The sequence below is a fragment of the Schistocerca cancellata genome, chromosome 3 (genome assembly GCF_023864275.1).
Source record: "Schistocerca cancellata isolate TAMUIC-IGC-003103 chromosome 3, iqSchCanc2.1, whole genome shotgun sequence".
Taxonomy (NCBI): Eukaryota; Metazoa; Arthropoda; class Insecta; order Orthoptera; family Acrididae; genus Schistocerca; species Schistocerca cancellata.
The window spans coordinates 645183525-645201865 of NC_064628.1; the positions used below are offsets into that span (position 1 = coordinate 645183525).

Below are 18341 nucleotides of genomic sequence, written 5' to 3' on the forward strand. Positions count from 1 at the left end.
CTACATAGTGCGGAAAGTGTATTTGTTCAATGATGTATCAAACTAATCTTTGTGGCCTGCACACACAGAAAGATTATAATTCAGCAAAAACAATTTCAGTACACTGAAGGCTGGTTGGATCAATTTTTTAAAATGTCGTAATCTGTCATTTAAAAATGTATGTGGAGAAAATGAGGTTGAGGTTTGTTAAGGAAGGAAATGGCATGGAGGAAAAAGAAAGTAAAGAAATGATGATAATATTATTTTGTGTGTACAGCAATGGATGTGACAAGTTGCCTCAATTAACACTAGAAAATTTAAAACTCCCACATGTTTCAAAAAATAGGAATACTACCTTATACTAATGACTACAAGAGCAGTGCCTGTATGATGTCAGAAATCTTCCCCAAAAATAACCGAGGTTAGACCAAAGTCTATAAAGAAGCCATGGATTACCCAAGGAATAGATATATCTTGTAAAACAAAAAGAAAACTGTATCTGTCAGTCCATAACAGTCCTGATGTGGACCAGTCATTTATCACTGGAATATTTCCTGAATGGTCGAAATATTCTGAAGTTAAGCCACTACTTAAGAAGGCAGATGAAAAAGTAGTGTCCAAATTTCCATCCAATTTCACTTTTGCCAGCATTCTCAAAAATTTTAGAAAAGGTAATGTACACTCGGCTTTATAACCATCTTATAACAAATAACATACTGTCAAAGTTGCAGTTTGGTTTTCTAAAGGGTTCCGATATATTGAGAAGGCTATCTACACTTACAGTGAAAACGTACTTAATTCATTAGACAAAAAATTGCAGGCAACAGGCACACTCTGTGATCTGTCAAATGCATTTGACTGTAAATCACAATATCCTTTTAAGAAAATTAGAATATTATGGTGTACCAGGAAATGCTGCAAAATGGCTTTAATCTGATATTTCTGGCAGGAAACAGAGGGTGTTAACAGGAAAGAGACATGTATTAAGCTATCAGGCATCATCCAACTGGGAAGTAATTCCATGTGGGGTCCCACAAGGTTCCATCTTAAGGCCCTTACTTTTTCTTGTTTATATCAATGACCTTTTATCAGTAACATTACCAGGTGTCAAGTTTTTCTGTTTGCCAATGATACAAACATTGCAATCAATAGCAAATGAAGTGTAGTCTTGTGTACTGTGTATGGAACCAGGGACCTAGAAACGACAGAGAGGCTTTGTCCCCACCATAGCCCTTAGTGGTTCACAACCCCACAACAGGTTACAGCAGTCCACTCACCCCACCACCGCCCCACACTGAACCCAGGTTACTGTGCAGTTCGGCACCCAGTGGACCCCCCCCCCCCCCCCCCCCCCCCAGGAATGTCTCATACCAGACGAGTGTAACCTCAAATGTTTGCATGGTAGAGTAATTATGGCATATGCATATGTGGAGACTGATTGCGCAGCAATCATTGACATAGTGTAACTGAGGCAGAATAAGGGGAACCAGCCTGCATTAACTGAGGCAGATGAAAAACCATCTTAAAAAACATCCACAGGCTGGCCGGCACACTGGACCTCAGCTCTAATTCGCCAGGCAGATTTGTGGCGGGGACCAGCACATCTTCCCATTCGGGAAGCAGCGCGTTAGACCCCACAGCTAACCGGGCAGGCAAGTGTAGTTTTAGAAAGATTGGCTCATAAAATATTTGTAGACATTAATCACTGGTTTCTAGCCAATTCTTTGTCACTACACTTTGAAGAAACACATTAAATGCAGTTCAGAATTTGTAAGGGGTGCCCCACGAATATATGTCTAACATATGGTGACAAGCAGATAGAAGAAATGGACACTGTTAAATTCTTGGGATTACTGCTTGATAATAAATTCAACTGGGAGGAGCACACCACAGAACTGCTGAAGATTCTAAACAAATCTCTATTTGCAATGCGAATTCTGTCAGACATAGGGAATATAAAAATGAGAAAGATGACATACTACGCTTAATTTCACTCTATAATGTCATATGGGTTTTGGGGTAAATCATCAAGCCAAGCTAAAGAGCTATATGCAGTGTGATCTCAAGAACAACCATTTAGAGAACTAGGGATACTAACTATTGCTTTCCAATATATTTATTCCTTAATGAAATTTGTCATAAAAAATATATCACTTTTTCAAACCAACAGCTCAGTTCATGAATCAATACTAGAAATAAGAATAATCTTCACAAGGATTTAAAGTCACTTACTCTTGTACAAAAAGGTGTGAATTATTCAAGAACACACATTTCCAATAACTTGCCAACAGCCATAAAAAGCTTAACAACCAATGAAATTCAGTTTATGGCCACCACCTTCCACCCCACTGATGAATATGTCAGTGTGTGTGTGTGTGTGTGTGTGTGTGTGTGTGTGTGTGTGAAGTACAATCTAACTTCTGCACCATTTCAGTGCAGTAATGTAGTTCTATTATATGTTTATTACCTTATAAATAAAAAAGCATTTTTTTTATATTTTAAATTCAGTTCATCAATGCGATCTTAGCAAATGGGTGTTGTAAAATGATCCTTTCATATAGTGATCATTTGATATTAAAAAAGGACAATCACTCCACTTGAGACCTGCGGAAGGTACATTAGCTTATTTGTTTTAGTTGTAAATGTTTGTCATGTATTATTGTTTTTCTGAGGTGTTCTACATCCTGGAGGGCCTCCTCGCTATGGATCAACTGAAATGAAAGTAAATATAATCTAATCTAAGAGATCTATCAGGAGCTTAGATGCCAAGATGGGTGCAGTGGGGAAGAAAGTTGTACATATTATTTACTAATGCCCCATAAATCACAAGAAAACATCGTTTCTGAGAAATGTAAATGTTGGGTTCCTTCCCCTGAACTGCACAAGCCATCTGAAGACTTTGGACTTGAGCATAATGCACTCTGCTAAGGCCACAGAGTGTTGGTTGCGCAGAAATCAATTTCATTCCTTTAGAGAAAGTAAGCAACGATGTTCAGCATTCTATAGGCTATGACTATACTACCAGTAATTCTATAACACAACAAACTGTGTTAAATAGTTTCACAAAGGTTGTCTGTCTGTGGTACATCGGCTGCTGGAGGAGGAGGAGGAGGAGGAGGAGGAGGGGGAGGGGGGGGGGGGTATTGCCCCTTGTTTCACTGCTGCTGTGCAAGGAACTGAATCTATAAGGAATTTCTTTTCTTCATTTGAAGCAGATGAATCAATTCTACCTGTAACATGTAATCACAAAGTTTCTGTTTGGGGATATTGCTGCAGTTATATGCAACACAGTGCAACTATGATTTGAGTATATAGGCAGAGACATGTAGGTGAGGGATTAGTGTGACATCCATGTCCTTCCGACTTGCATGCAGCAAATGCAGAAATATGAATCATAGCAACATTATTACCAAAGGCTTCCAAACAGGATCAACATGCTGTTATTCTTTTCTTGGCTGCTGAAGGGCAAACAGCAGTAGACATCCACTGGGAAATGGAGAATGTGTATGGGCCCACATGTCTGTCAAAAAACACCACTGTGGAATGATGTGCCAAGTTCCGTGCTGGTCATGATTCAGCACAAGACACTGGTCGATCTGAGAGGCCAATTTCGTCGATTATGGACAATTGGAAAACACTTGAGTACTGGCCCTATAGTCAAGAACTCTCCTCAAGCAATTATCATGCCTTCAGTCCTATGAAGAAGACCTTGGAGGGTCAATGATACCTGTCAGGCGAGCATTTGCAGCAGGAAGTTATTGACTTCTCCATGCAGCAAAACGGATATCTCCAACCTCGTCTGTTGGTGGGATGATTGCCTCAATGCTCATGGCAGTTTTGCCAAATTGGGACCCAATTCTGAACTGTCCGGTCTTCAAACAGAAAGTTTTTAACACTTCTTATAATATATGTCAAGTGGAGCAACAACTTCTTACACTACAATATGCTGAAAGGATAAAAAAAAGCCTCTTCTAGATTAAAAAAGATAGCGGATGTGTTTTGTGTGTTATATATGCACTGTAGTTAAATTTGTAGCACGGGATATTGAAATTCTGTAACTAAATAGCACCTATGTTGCCTAAACATATATGGATTATGGTTCTAGGTCATTCGTTCCATGTACTTGGGCAAACCCTATGTTTAAGGAAAACCTGTGTTTAAGGAAAAAATATTTCAGTCTCCAGATATTCATTAAAAAGGGGTTCTATTGCAGCTTCACTCTGAACCCTGGACAATGAGGTGAAGTGTATATGAAAATGTTGTTGTGTCTGTTCATTGCGACCGTGGAATACTGTTCAGTTGAAACTAATTTTTACTGCCAGCAACAATAAATATTAAGGAGTAAATGTATTAGGAAGTGAAGTAAGAAGTCCAAGATTCTTAAAAAGCTTCTGTAAGATGTACAGTTATGTACTTCACACACTACCCTTACTGCAAACTAGTGTGATTTTTTTTAAAGCCCTTTATTTAATTTAGGTGCACTATCCCAAATCATTCTGTATGACAACAAGGAGTGAAAATATCATATTTACATAAATCTAATATGTGCACTTCTTTTTTACCATAATTAGTATTCAATTAAGAGTCGAGGGACATGAAAGGGAAGCAGTGGTTGGGAAGGGAGTGAGACAAGGTTGTAGCCTCTCCCCGATGTTATTCGATCTGTATATTGAGCAAGCAGTAAAGGAAACAAAAGAAAAATTTGGAGTAGGAATTAAAATCCATGGAGAAGAAATAAAAACTTTGAGGTTCGCTGATGACATTGTAATTCTGTCAGAGACAGCAAAGGACCTGGAAGAGCAGCTGAAAGGAATGGACAGTGTCTTGAAAGGAGGATATAAGGTGAACATCAACAAAAGCAAAATGAGGATAATGGAATGTAGTCAAATCAAATAGGGTGATGCTGCGGGAATTAGATTAGGAATGAGACACTTAAAGTAGTAAATGAGTTTTGCTATTTGGGGAGCAAAATAACTGATGATGGTCGAAGTAGAGAGGATATAAAATGTAGACTGGCAATGGCAAGGAAAGCATTTCTGAAGAAGAGAAATTTGTTAACATCGAGCATATATTTAAGTGTCAGGAAGGTGTTTCTGAAAGTATTTGTATGGAGTGTAGCCATGTATGGAAGTGAAACTTGGACGATAAATAGTTTAGACAAGAAGAGAATAGAAGCTTTCGAAATTTGGTGCTACAGAAGAATGCTGAAGATTAGAGGGGTAGAACACACAACTAATGAGGAGGTATTGAATAGAATCAGAGAGAAGAGAAATTTGTGGCACAACTTGACTAGAAAAAGGGATCAGTTGGTAGGGCATATTCTGAGGCATCAAGGGATCACCAATTTAGTATTGTAGGGCAGCATGGAGGGTAAAAATCGCAGAGTAAAGTAAAGTTCTATGTACTGACTTGGCAGAAAATCCTAAGAAATTTTGGTCTTATGTCAAAGCAGTAGGTGGATCAAAACAAAATGTCCAGACACTCTGTGACCAAAATGGTACTGAAACAGAGGATGACAGACTAAAGGCCGAAATACTAAATGTCTTTTTCCAAAGTTGTTTCACAGAGGAAGATTGCACTGTAGTTCCTTCTCTAGATTGTCGCACAGATGACAAAATGGTAGATATCGAAATAGACGACAGAGGGATAGAGAAACAATTAAAATCGCTCAAAAGAGGAAAGGCCTCTGGACCTGATGGGATACCAGTTCGATTTTACACAGAGGACGCGAAGGAACTTGCCCCCCTTCTTGCAGCGGTGTACCGTAGGTCTCTAGAAGAGCGTAGCGTTCCAAAGGATTGGAAAAGGGCACAGGTCATCCCCGTTTTCAAGAAGGGACGTCGAACAGATGTGCAGAACTATAGACCTATATCTCTAACGTCGATCAGTTGCAGAATTTTGGAACACGTATTGTGTTCGAGTATAATGACTTTTCTGGAGACTAGAAATCTACTCTGTAGGAATCAGCATGGGTTTCGAAAAAGACGGTCATGTGAAACCCAGCTCGCGCTATTCGTCCACGAAACTCAGAGGGCCATAGACACGGGTTCACAGGTAGATGCCGTGTTTCTTGACTTCCGCAAGGCGTTCGATACAGTTCCCCACAGTCGTTTAATGAACAAAGTAAGAGCATATGGACTATCAGACCAATTGTGTGATTGGATTGAGGAGTTCCTAGATAACAGGACGCAGCATGTTATTCTCAATGGGGAGAAGTCTTCCGAAGTAAGAGTGATTTCAGGTGTGCCGCAGGGGAGTGTCATAGGACCGTTGCTATTCACAATATACATAAATGACCTGGTGGATGACATCGGAAGTTCACTGAGGCTTTTTGCAGATGATGCTGTGGTGTACCGAGAGGTTGTAACAATGGAAAATTGTACTGAAATGCTGGAGGATCTGCAGCGAATTGATGCATGGTGCAGGGAATGGCAATTGAATCTCAATGTAGACAAGTGTAATGTGCTGCGAATATACAGAAAGATAGATCCTTTATCATTTAGCTACAAAATAGCAGGTCAGCAACTGGAAGCAGTTAATACCATAAATTATCTGGGAGTACGCATTAGGAGTCATTTAAAATGGAATGATCATATAATGTTGATCATCGGTAAAGCAGATGCCAGACTGAGATTCATTGGAAGAATCCTAAGGAAATGCAATCCGAAAACAAAGGAAGTAGGTTACAGTACGCTTGTTCGCCCACTGCTTGAATACTGCTCAGCAGTGTGGGATCCGTACCAGATAGGGTTGATAGAAGAGATAGAGAAGATCCAACGGAGAGCAGCGCGCTTCGTTATAGGATCATTTAGTAATCGCGAAAGCGTTACGAAGATGATAGATAAACTCCAGTGGAAGACTCTGCAGGAGAGACGCTCAGTAGCTCGGTACGGGCTTTTATTGAAGTTTCGAGAACATACCTTCACCGAAGAGTCAAGCAGTATATTGCTCCCTCCTACGTATATCTCGCGAAGAGACCATGAGGATAAAATCAGAGAGATTAGAGCCCACACAGAGGCATACCGACAATCCTTCTTTCCACGAACAATACGAGACTGGAATAGAAGGGAGAACCGATAGAGGTACTGAAGGTACCCTCCGCTACACACCGTCAGGTGGCTTGCGGAGTATGGATGTAGATGTAGATGTAGAGGGAGACCAAGAGATGAATACACTAAACAGATTCAGAAGGATGTAGGTTGCAGTAGGTACTGGGAGATGAAGAAGCTTGCACAGGATAGAGCAGCATGGAGAGCTGCATAAAACCAGTCTCAGGACTGAAGACCACAACAACAACAGTATTCAAAATTGGGGTGTGCTTAAGATTCGATGGCGCACTACATTTGAGTACAAATTTGAATCCATCGTTCACTGGCAACGTCATTGAGATTTAGATTTTGTTCCTTAACTCACATTACGTTGTTGTAATTCTCAACTTTGTTACATCATTGTTGGCCAACTACTACATATTGTGTGTGCATTAGGTAGTCAGGAAATGAAAGACAAGCATAAAGTAATTCTGAATGCGGGAAAATATAGTAACAGGAGGGCAGGACAAGATTTCAGTGTAGCTGAGAGTAACGTTCACTTATGAAAGAAACAGAAATTAGCGCTATTTGCAACTACCACAACCAGAAATAAATTCACAGGCCCTCACAAAGGAAGATACCCTGACACTGAAGTAAAAGTTCTCAAATTCGCCTGTGAAAGTAGGAATAAAGGGCAACCTGTGACTAGTGACACTACAAGATACAAAGCAAAAGAGGCAGCTGCAGTTTTTGCTATACTACGGCTAGCTGTGGATGGGTTGATCACTTTATGAAATAGGCTGGCTTGTCACTAAAATGCTTTACAATAGTATACAAAAGCTTCCACAAGATTTTGAGAAAAAACTCCCAGAATTTCAGTGGTGTGTCATCACACTTTGGAAAGAGAAGAATTTTTCGATGGGCCAAATAGGCAATGCTGATGAGATGCAAATTTGCTTTGATATGCCATGTAATTACACAGTTGATGAGAAGAGGACAAAGGAAGTTACCATCAAAACAGGGTATGAACAACAGCGTATAATGTAACGCTAGCAATCACAGCAGATGGGTGCAAACTTGCCCTTTTTCAATCTTCAAGCAGAAAACAAGACCCAAGACTCATAAAAATAAAAGTTCTTCCCTGATGATGTCATTGTTTGAAAACTAGAGAAGGGATGGATGACTGAAGCTTTAATGCTTGACTGGCTCGACGTATGGCATTCCTATCTGGTGGGCTTTCCACACTACCACCAATGCTTTGTCTTGATGCATTTCACAGTCATCTCACAGACAACATAAAGAAGACCCACAGCCTTGCCAGTAACGCTGTTATTATTCCTGGAGGAATGAATTCTGTGCACAACCCGCTGGATGCTAGTATAAAAACATAAACATTTCAAAGGTTACATTCAGGAACAGTATGAAAGCCCAGCTGTGAACTGGCTCTGAAAGGGAAAATTAAGTTACTTCACTCCACATTATTGTCCACTGGATATTGGCTGCCTTGAAAAATATCAAAGCATTAATGATCGTAAAATCATTCAAGGACTGGTATGTTCTAAGTACTCTGGATGGCAGCTGAAGATGATGTGCTCTGGAATGACACCATGGATGATTGGGAATCAGGAAAAGAATCTTTTTTTGATGCAGACTCCTCTGAGGATACCAGTAATGATAACATTAGTGACAGCGAGTAATGCTTGTAATTTATTGAATGTTTGTTTGCATGTCATGTGGGTAATCAAGTTAGGTTCTGTTTTTTAATAATGCCTGTATCACTTAACTATGGGTCATTTAAAAATTATTGTTGTTTTGATAGTTCCTGTATCCATTCATTGTTGTGTAAAATACATTTCGCCTACTACTGATGTGCCAACAAACACTTTTTTTTTTGTGATTTTAAATTCCAAAATTGGAGAGCACTTTACATTCAATAGTGCATTAGATTTGCATATATACGGTATGCAAAATGAGCCAACACATTTATCTTTAGGTCAACATGATGACAGATGCCTCTAAGGAGATAACACACTGAACTGAGTTTGTTTATTAGTTTAACCATATGTCGATTCCCTTTTAACTTGTTACCCTGGAGCGCACGAGGAATTTTAGATGCTGTGATTCACTCAGCTGGAGTATTTTGGGCATTTCTATGATGCTCTCACACTGATCAAACATGTGCTGGATTGTGTAGCTACAATCTTTTGTATATCTTCTATTAACTCAACTTGGACTTTGAGATGTTAATTGACACTAATGTTTGTATTAAACAGGTAATGGATTTGCCAAGATAGATGGCATGTGTCCTGAGTAAGGTCACATTAACTCTTTTTATCCAAAACAGCATTTGAGCAGTGCTGCTGTTCAGTTTAGTCTTTACTGTCCAAATGGTTTTGGTCAAATACCATTGTCCAGCATCTGATGCACATGTCATGGATATAAGCTCTTTTCAAAGTGGCTTTTTTTCTCCTAATATCTAGATATAATTTTCATAATTATCAGCATGAGCAGATTAACAGTCATCATCATCATCACCACCACCCCCCCCATCATCATCATCATCATCATCAGTTGTTAGTATACTTTACAGAAGCAGCCTACAGTGGCTTCCTTTGGATGTCGATGTAAAAGATGACTAATTTCATGTCCCTGAAAACATATCTTTATGGTGAGATTTATGGAATACCAAATGTGAATGAATGAACAATTCAGTGATCATATTCATTAGCTGTATATCCCTCCCAACAGGTGTTCCACATACTTCACAATAATTAATTCTTAACCTTGACAAACATTCACCTCCGCAGCTTGTTACTGATACTGAAGTTGGACTAGAAATGGAATCAGCTTACCTTGTTACCTAGGAAAAATAAAGGAAACTTGATTTCCAAACCCAACATTTAGGGACTTCTCTGCCAGCTGTTGTCAGTAATTCCATGTTACCTACATTAGTTTGGCACTAAATAAAATGTCTACGGTACTAACTTTTTACATTTTCATAGCAACTTTTATTCTCATTTTCCTCCTTAGTCTTGTAATATCTGACTCAAATTTCTGTGATTCGAAGCAGTTTACTATTATTTTAATGATGATGTATTTTTTTTCATACTGGAATTTCCATTACTGTACTATTGTTTTAGTTGTAATATGTTCAAATAGTGTGTAAATACTTAAGGTCCCCCACCCAAGCAATGGTCTGCAACAATCCATATCACACGATTTTGTTGCAGTCTGTAGGTTGCTTTGACCCCACCACACACAAGCAGTTTTTGCAGCAATTTCAATCTGTATTATGGATTCTACTGTGTCGAGAAGTTCTGGTGTGGAAAATGAACTCCTATGTTTAATAGCAATTGTAGTAGATCTCCTTATCCCCAAGAACACTTACAAAAACAAATAAATAAAACAGGAATTTTAGTTTATTGAAATTATTTTGAAATGCTTTTCTTGGGAACTATAAGTTACTTTAGAAAATACCTCAACTCAACTGTACGAGGAAGAGTCAAATTATATGAAATGAAAAGAGACTGGAGTATAGCTGTATAATAGATTTATCTGAATATTTAAACTATGAACTTCTCACTATTTCTACTTCAACAGTACATGCTTCAAACTGTTAAACACTGAAAATAAAGGGTATATTTTGTATTATTTCTTCATTTCTCAAGAGTGTTTTGTAGTTACTGAACAACTATAAATTCAACTGTAAAGTTCTTTCTCAACATGGGCAAAGCAAAATGAAACAAAACTAATCAACCACACTTAATTAGTAGAGAAACTACATGCAGCCAGGCATCCATATTGCCATATATTGCTGCTAAACAGCCAGGCAGCCATATTGCATGCACAAATCACATGCAATCCATCAGATTGCCAAGCAGTAAGCGGCTGTTTTCTGTGGTTTGCCACAAATGTGAAATCTATGAAGTGATTGCATGTCCATGCCTTGAATCACTGCCAGACATTGCTCATGTGTGGTGCACTTCAGAGTCAAATGTATAAAATGTACCACTACATACCCATCTCAACATCCTCAGCTCCACCATGATCTTGACGGCATTTTTTCTTGTCTGGAAGTCCGTCCTCCACAAATAATCTCACTGCCTCTCGACTCAGAACATAACCTGCACCACCACTCATGTAACCCTGTTTTACATATGGTTTGAATCGGCAACCAAAGTACAATGGGTCAGTAGGTTTATGAGCAGACAGCATGTAGCGCAAGTTTTCTACTATCACATAACTGAAACAAAAACAACATTAGTATTACTGAATGTTACTTAATCACAAAATAAGATCAGTACAGTTATGGATATTTTTTTTACATTTTGAAATTTCTTCTAATGAGCCCTTATACAGTTAATGGATAAATGACAATATTTTGAAGCTTATATATAAACTTTTGTTTGTAAATAAGAATTTGGTATTTCCAAAACAAATGCTAAATTTAACTGTTTTCTTATAACTTTAGCAGACATATTGAAATGAAAACTGGGAATCTGAATTGCAAAGTAGATGTGACAAAAAAAAAAAAAAAAAAAAGCAAGCTAGAAAATGCAACACTGTCCCACATTTGTCAAGTAATGTGTATCTACTGCTGACAAAGGCCTTAATGGCCAAAAGCTATGATTGTGTGAATCTTTTTATTGTGCCTATCGCGACTCAGCATCTCTGCTATATGGTGAGTAGCAACTTTCCTTCTCTCGTATTGTTACATTCCATCCTGGATTTTCCATTGCTTGATTTTCATCTGGAGGAAGGCTGCATGCAATAGCAGTTGAAATGTCAGTAATTTTCATTACATCATGACAATGTCTCAACTCCAGAAGAATTTCATTGGAATAGAAAAGCTTCATTAGGGTTTGATGAATCAGTAACATTTTTCTCAGTAGTGACTCGCAAGGCTGAAAGTTACCGTTACTGCAATAAAATTATGTAAGAGGCTATGTTAAAATTCTTCCACACATATTAGAGAATGACATTACAGTTTCAGAACACCACTGTTTTGTTACTGACTTTTGCCTTCAGAAATGTAAATACTGTATATATTTACTAACATGGTATCTGTACTTTCGGACATGTCCGACAGAACAGATACCATCTTAGTAAATATATATACAGTTAAGGCTCACCGGACACTTGACCATCTTCTTCTTCTGTGCGAATGCACAAACAGAGCCTGAACTCTTACGGAAATCGGCAGCGTGCCGTGAGTAATGATTATAATGGGCGGGGGCACTACGAATGAAGTGCGGGACAATACGTTGAGAATGTGGGTTTCGCGAGAGGCATGCCAGAGATAAATCCCTGCAGTCACGCTATCCTCTGTGTCCTCGGTGGCTCAGATGGATAGAGCGTCTGCCATGTAAGCAGGAGATCCTGGGTTCGAGTCCCGGTCGGGGCACACATTTTCATCTGTCCCCGTTGACATATGTCAACGCCTGTAAGCAGCTAAGGGTGTTCATTTCATTGTAATTTCATGTGAATAGTGTTTTCTCTCTCTCTCTCTCTCTCTCTCTCTCTCTCTCTCTCTCTCTCCCTCCAAGTTGAGTATTTTGTCAGTATCAGCTTCCATAATATTTTCATAGTCAAACAGCAAGGAATTCAAACTTACGTGTCATCATCAGCTTTCATAAACCAGTCAGCATCATTTAGATGATGATTATACACATAACGAAATGCTTCTTTTGTTTTGGCCCATAAATGATCTCTACCCTCTTTCACTGGGAGTTTAACAGTTGGTAATGACGTATCTGTTAAAAAAAATTAAGTTAACAACACTTAGACAGAAATACACACTTACATAATGGCATTACTGGTATTTAAGCATGCCACTCATGTTATATTATTTTTTCATTTGCATAGTACCTAGTATATGACAAAGGAATTGATGGGTGAAGAAAATATAATGGACAAACAGTAATTTAAACTGAACAGAATACATGGACATATTTAGACTGAACTGCTTTACAAAGGGTATCTAGAAGAACAGCAAACACTACTGAAATTGAATCTTTGACACAATGAGAGAATTGATGCTGTGGCTGATTTACTTAATGTAAAAAGCTACGAATTTTACTTTTTAAACTGATAAAGAAAGAGATGGAGGTAATTATATAAAGGGAGGGATGGTTAGTCAAACAATCAGGAATCAGTTGCACAAGTAACTCCCCCCCCCCCCCCCCCCCCCCCCCGAGCTGTATCGGTTGAGGTGGGTGAAGGGAGGAGGTGGAAAGCAGGTGGAGCAGTTGGGGACCGGTAGCTTACACCTCAGAGAGAGGCATGAGGCATGCAGGATGAAAATGAGGGTGAGAGGAGGGTAGTTGCACAGATTGTGCATGCGACATCCGGGAACTAGAGGTGCTGAAGTGCTGCATATGATGAAGATCACCCCCACAACTTACACAACGTCCTGGCCCATCCCTATGCCACTCTCACTCTTAGTCCCTTAGCAAAAGGGCCATATCCCTATGAAGACCCTGGTGCATGACCTGCCAGAGTCACCCACTCAGCACATCCTACTCTAGCCCTGTCACAGGCTTATCCTATTCCATCAGAGGCACAGCCACCAGTGAAAGTGCCACGTCATATGTTCTGCGAAGCCTTTAACATGATCATGAGCACTGACCGCTGTCCACTAGAATGAGTGATCACAGCCAAACTGCAGTCAAGAGCAGAGCTGACCAACCAGTGGCTAAACATAACATGCTCAAGTTCAATGGCTGCTTCACAGACTGTGTCACCTAATCCTTCCCTCCAGCACCAAGTTTTCTGAAATATGGAGATGAGAGTTATGATTATAATACATCTTTTGCTCCCGTAGTCCTCCTGGCTCAATCTCCATTAAATCACCATCCCCACACCCTCTCTGCAACAGTTTTCCTTCACATCATCATCAGCAGCAGCAGCAGCATGCATTACACCTCACTGGCTCCAGTGCTCTGGTGTCATATCCCTAGCCCATGCAACTGCCACCCGTCTCTCCTACACTCAGGGCCTGCACACCTGCTGTCTGCCTCCAAGCCACTATCTATTCTTTCCCAACCCCTCCTCCTGTTGCTTCACATCTCTTCCTCCCTCTATCCACCCCCCCCACCCCCGCGGATGGTTTTCTTTACTCCCAAAATATCTACACTATGCCAGAACATTCCTTATTAATTCAAGAATATAAGGACACATATCAATCAATGAACTGCACTTGATAAGATTTATATTCTGAATGACTCAATGTTATATAATCACAGATAAATAACTGGGAATGGGATTCAAGAGATCCAAGGACAAGCTGCAGAAATGGAACACTGCAGAAGGGAGAGATGTCCATTGGATGTGTAATGAACCTCAGAGAACAAGATATGTTGAGAACTGACAACTGAAAACAGATAATGTGGCCAAATTTTTACTTCTCAAATTTTGAAATCAATCCTGTTGCTGGAATTTTTTTTTTTTTCTCTCTGCAGTTTATTTCTTTGCACAAGGACATGGATGATAGGACATGGATAATTTTTTTAACAGTATTATATCTACAATCTCTTCAGTATTTTGCTCAATGGATTGTCCCTCAATTTGGAAAGACGATCTCCCACTCAATTCTCGGCTGTGTGCATTCATTTGATGCTGTATGTGTGTACAAATTTTGTTACAGAAACATATAATGAAGGAGGAACATTTATATGCAAGTTGTGTGTGCGAGGGGGGGGGGGGGGTGCTCTTAGCCCTCTAAGTCCCAGCACTAGTATTTCAGATAGCCAACACTTACCATTGGTGCTGCTCATGAAAAGGAGTTTATTACACCGATGCCCCCAAGTTGCTTTGACGTGACGTGCCTTCAGATTATGATTCTTTGGTGAAGTCATCACCCAGCAGAGCACTCTGACTTTCTGCGCCAATTTACGGGCTACTTTGTCTTCATCTGTTAAAAGGGAAGAATGAATTGCTTAATTAGTACATATGTGAAAGAGAGCTGGTAAGCAATAAAACAATATTCATAGTAATTTTCAGGAGACAACATTCAAAAAATGGATTTTACTATGTACAACAACAGAAGGCATAAATGGCTTATTAGACATTTTCACAGTGAAAATGATGATTTCTCTTTGTGAACCATGGAATGAACGTTGTGTATATAAATTTGAAACAGTTATTGCCGGCCGGAAAGGCCGTGCGGTTCTAGGCGCTACAGTCTGGAGCCGAGCGACCGCTACGGTCGCAGGTTCGAATCCTACCTCGGGCATGGATGTGTGTTATGTCCTTAGGTTAGTTAGATTTAAGTAGTTCTAAGTTCTAGGCGACTGATGACCCCAGAAGTTAAGTCACATAGTGCTCAGAGCCATTTGAAACAGTTATTGTGAAAGACTCACCAGTCCAATTTTACACTAATTGAGGTTTCCAATACTTTTACATTTTCCATCTGTAGCCACATGTATCTGTGATGAAACATTTAGAGTTTCTATTTTTAAAGCCAAGAAACTCATTGTCAAAATATTTTGTTGATATGGCCATGTTATGAGTTCAAATGAAACAATGGGAAGTCTAAGTTGCAATATCAACAATTTAATGGAAAGGAAAGAATGCTACTAACCATAAAGGTGGCAAATTGAGTTGCAGACAGGCACAACGAAATGAGTCTTACACATTGAGCGTTTGGCCAAAGCCTTCTTCAGAAATACAACACACACACACACACACACACACACACACACACACACACACACACCAAAAAAAGTTTTGCATCACCCTGGTTCCCAAAACTAGTGAAAATAAACATTGACTGTAGATATTGTATCACAGACACAATCCCTTTGACTGTTCAGAGATGTCACTAAACCCATCCAAACATGTAAAAAAAAACATGCATTAATAGTGCCTATTAGACGGTGGGAGTCCGACAGCCGACCAGTTCCACCAGGAAGGATGTACACGGCTCGTGTTGTCTGTAGCTCAACATGCCCAGACAGTCAATACCGTGGTTTGATCACCACCGCATTGTTACTTTGTGTCAGGAAGGGCTCTCAACAAGGGAAGTGTCCAGGCATCTCGGAGTGAATGAAAGCGATGTTGTTCAGACATGGAGGAGATACAGAGAGACAGGAATTGTTGATGACATGCCTTGCTCAGGCCACCCAAGGGCTACTACTGCAGTGGATGATCGCAACCTATGGATTATGGCTTGGAGGAACCCTGACAGCAACACCACCATGTTGAATAATGCATTTCATGCAGCCACAGTACATCATGTTATGACACAAACTGTGTGCAACAGGCTGTATGATGTGCAACTTCACTCCAGACGTTCACATCGAGGTCAATCTTTGCAACCATGACACCATGCAGAGTAGTACAGATGGGCCCAACAACATGCCAAATGGACCGCTCAGGATTGGCATCAAATTTTCTTCTCCGATGATATGCCTTCAACCAGACAATTGTCGGAGACGTGTTTGGAGGCAGCCCAGCCAGGCTGAATGCGTCAGACACACTGTCTAGTGTTTGCAGCAAGGTGGAGGTTCCCTGCTGTTTTGGGGTGGCAATATGTGGGGCTGACGTCTGCCCTGGTGGTCATTGAAGGGGCCATAATGGCTGTACGATACGTGAATGCCATCCTCCAACCGATAGCGCAACCATATTGGCAGCATATTGATGAGGTATTTGTCTTCATGGACAATAATTCACATCCCCACTGTGCACATTTTGTGAATAACTTCTTTCAGAATAATGACACTGCTTGACTAGAGTGACCAGCATGTTCTGCAGACATGAACCCTATCGAACATGCCTGGGATAGATTGAAAAGGGCTGTTTATGGACGATGTGACCCACCAACCACTCTGAGGGATCTATGCCGAATCAGTGTTGAGGAGTGGGACAATCTGGACCAACAGTGCCTTGATGAACTTGTGAATAGTAGGTCACGACAAATACAGGCATGCATCAATGCGAGAGGACGTGCTACTGCGTATTAGAGTTACCGGTGTGTACAGCAATCTGGACCACCACCTCTGAAGGTCTCCCTGTATGGTGATACAACATGCAATGTGTGGTTTTCATGAACAATAAACAGAGCAGAAATGATGTTTACGCTGATCTCTATTCCGATTTTCTGTACAGGTTCCGAAACTCTCACAACCAAGGTGATGCAAAACTTTTTTTATGTTTGTACTACTCCTGAAGAGGTTGGGCCATCAGTGAAAGCACCCCTGACATATAATAGATCACTGCTCAGTATTTCATATTGGTATGGCTACCAACAAGCTGTCCACCAAAATGAACGGCCACTGCCAAACTGTAGCCAGGATCAAAATGGACCACTCTGTGGCTCAACATTCAGCTTAACATAACATGCTTGATTCCAATGGCTGCTTCACAACCTAGACCATATGGATCCTCCCCTCCACCACCAGCTTTCCTAAAGTGCACATATGGGTGTTACCAAACGTTCTCCTCTTCCAAAATCATCCCAGCCTCAACCTACGGTAACCTATTGTCCGCATATGCTCTGCTCCACCCAACAGTTTCTGCATCCCTTTCCTACAACCTCTTCCCAATTCACGTCCCCTCATCCTCATTGTTCATCACTCTCTACCAGCACATCCACCAGTCTTTTCACTTTCTCTGCTCCTCTTCTTTTCTGCTCCTCGTCATTCCGTATCTGATGCAACATTTCCGCACAGCACTCCCCAGAAGCAACCTTATCTGCATCACTAACGTGACATGCCATTGTTAATCTGTATGATTTCAAGTGTGAACGTCTCCGCGTTTCTCGTCAAACAGTTTTTTGTGGAAGGCCAGTCTAGTAAGATGCATCTTGTGTTGATTTTTGTGGACTGTGGGCAAAGTTTCCCTGTCCTGTCCAACATAATCATCAACACGTGGGTGAAATGGTTATTTACAGTGTCACAGTGAACAGCCCATCTCAATAAAGTTCTTCTACCAAGAATAGATGGTAAGTCTGCTAGAAGATTCTCCAGCACACTCAGTGGGAAATACACTGAACAACTGTTGCAGAGTTCATTTCATGAAACTAAAACACACAGCAAGCATACTCCACACCAGTGAAATTAACCGTTTCAACTGTGCACTACACTGGCACTACTGGTGGTGGAATGGGGTACTAATGCACTATGTAAATCAAACTTAAGGTTGTTTGCTACAAAATTACACATCTACCAATTCTGTAAGTTATCTCAAATTTGTATATCATTCCAAAGCTGTGAAATCCTTTTTGACTCACCCTGACCCTGTATAATAATACATTAAGCTTATGAACAAAACACAGTGCCCAGTTCTTGAGGAAAAGATAACCACAAGTCCAACCCATCTACAAAGAGGGTAGTT

The 18341-nt window shown here is 40.2% G+C and overlaps 1 protein-coding gene and 1 non-coding gene across 6 annotated transcripts in view; one reads left to right on the top strand and one right to left on the bottom strand.

Moving 5' to 3' along the window:
* Nucleotides 1-18341, bottom strand: part of LOC126175596 (glycoprotein-N-acetylgalactosamine 3-beta-galactosyltransferase 1-like) — a 362470-nt gene that overhangs the window by 12863 nt on the left and 331266 nt on the right. For all 5 annotated transcript variants that reach the window (XM_049922463.1, XM_049922464.1, XM_049922462.1 and 2 more), the window contains 3 exons: nucleotides 14767-14919; nucleotides 12622-12760; nucleotides 11027-11250 (listed from right to left, as the gene is read on the bottom strand). In XM_049922463.1, coding sequence (XP_049778420.1) covers nucleotides 11027-11250; nucleotides 12622-12760; nucleotides 14767-14919 — 516 coding nt within the window. The remainder of the gene's footprint in view (nucleotides 1-11026; nucleotides 11251-12621; nucleotides 12761-14766; nucleotides 14920-18341) is intronic.
* Trnat-ugu (transfer RNA threonine (anticodon UGU)) lies at nucleotides 12338-12411 on the top strand. The gene has a single exon. It is a non-coding gene; the product is annotated as a tRNA-Thr (tRNA).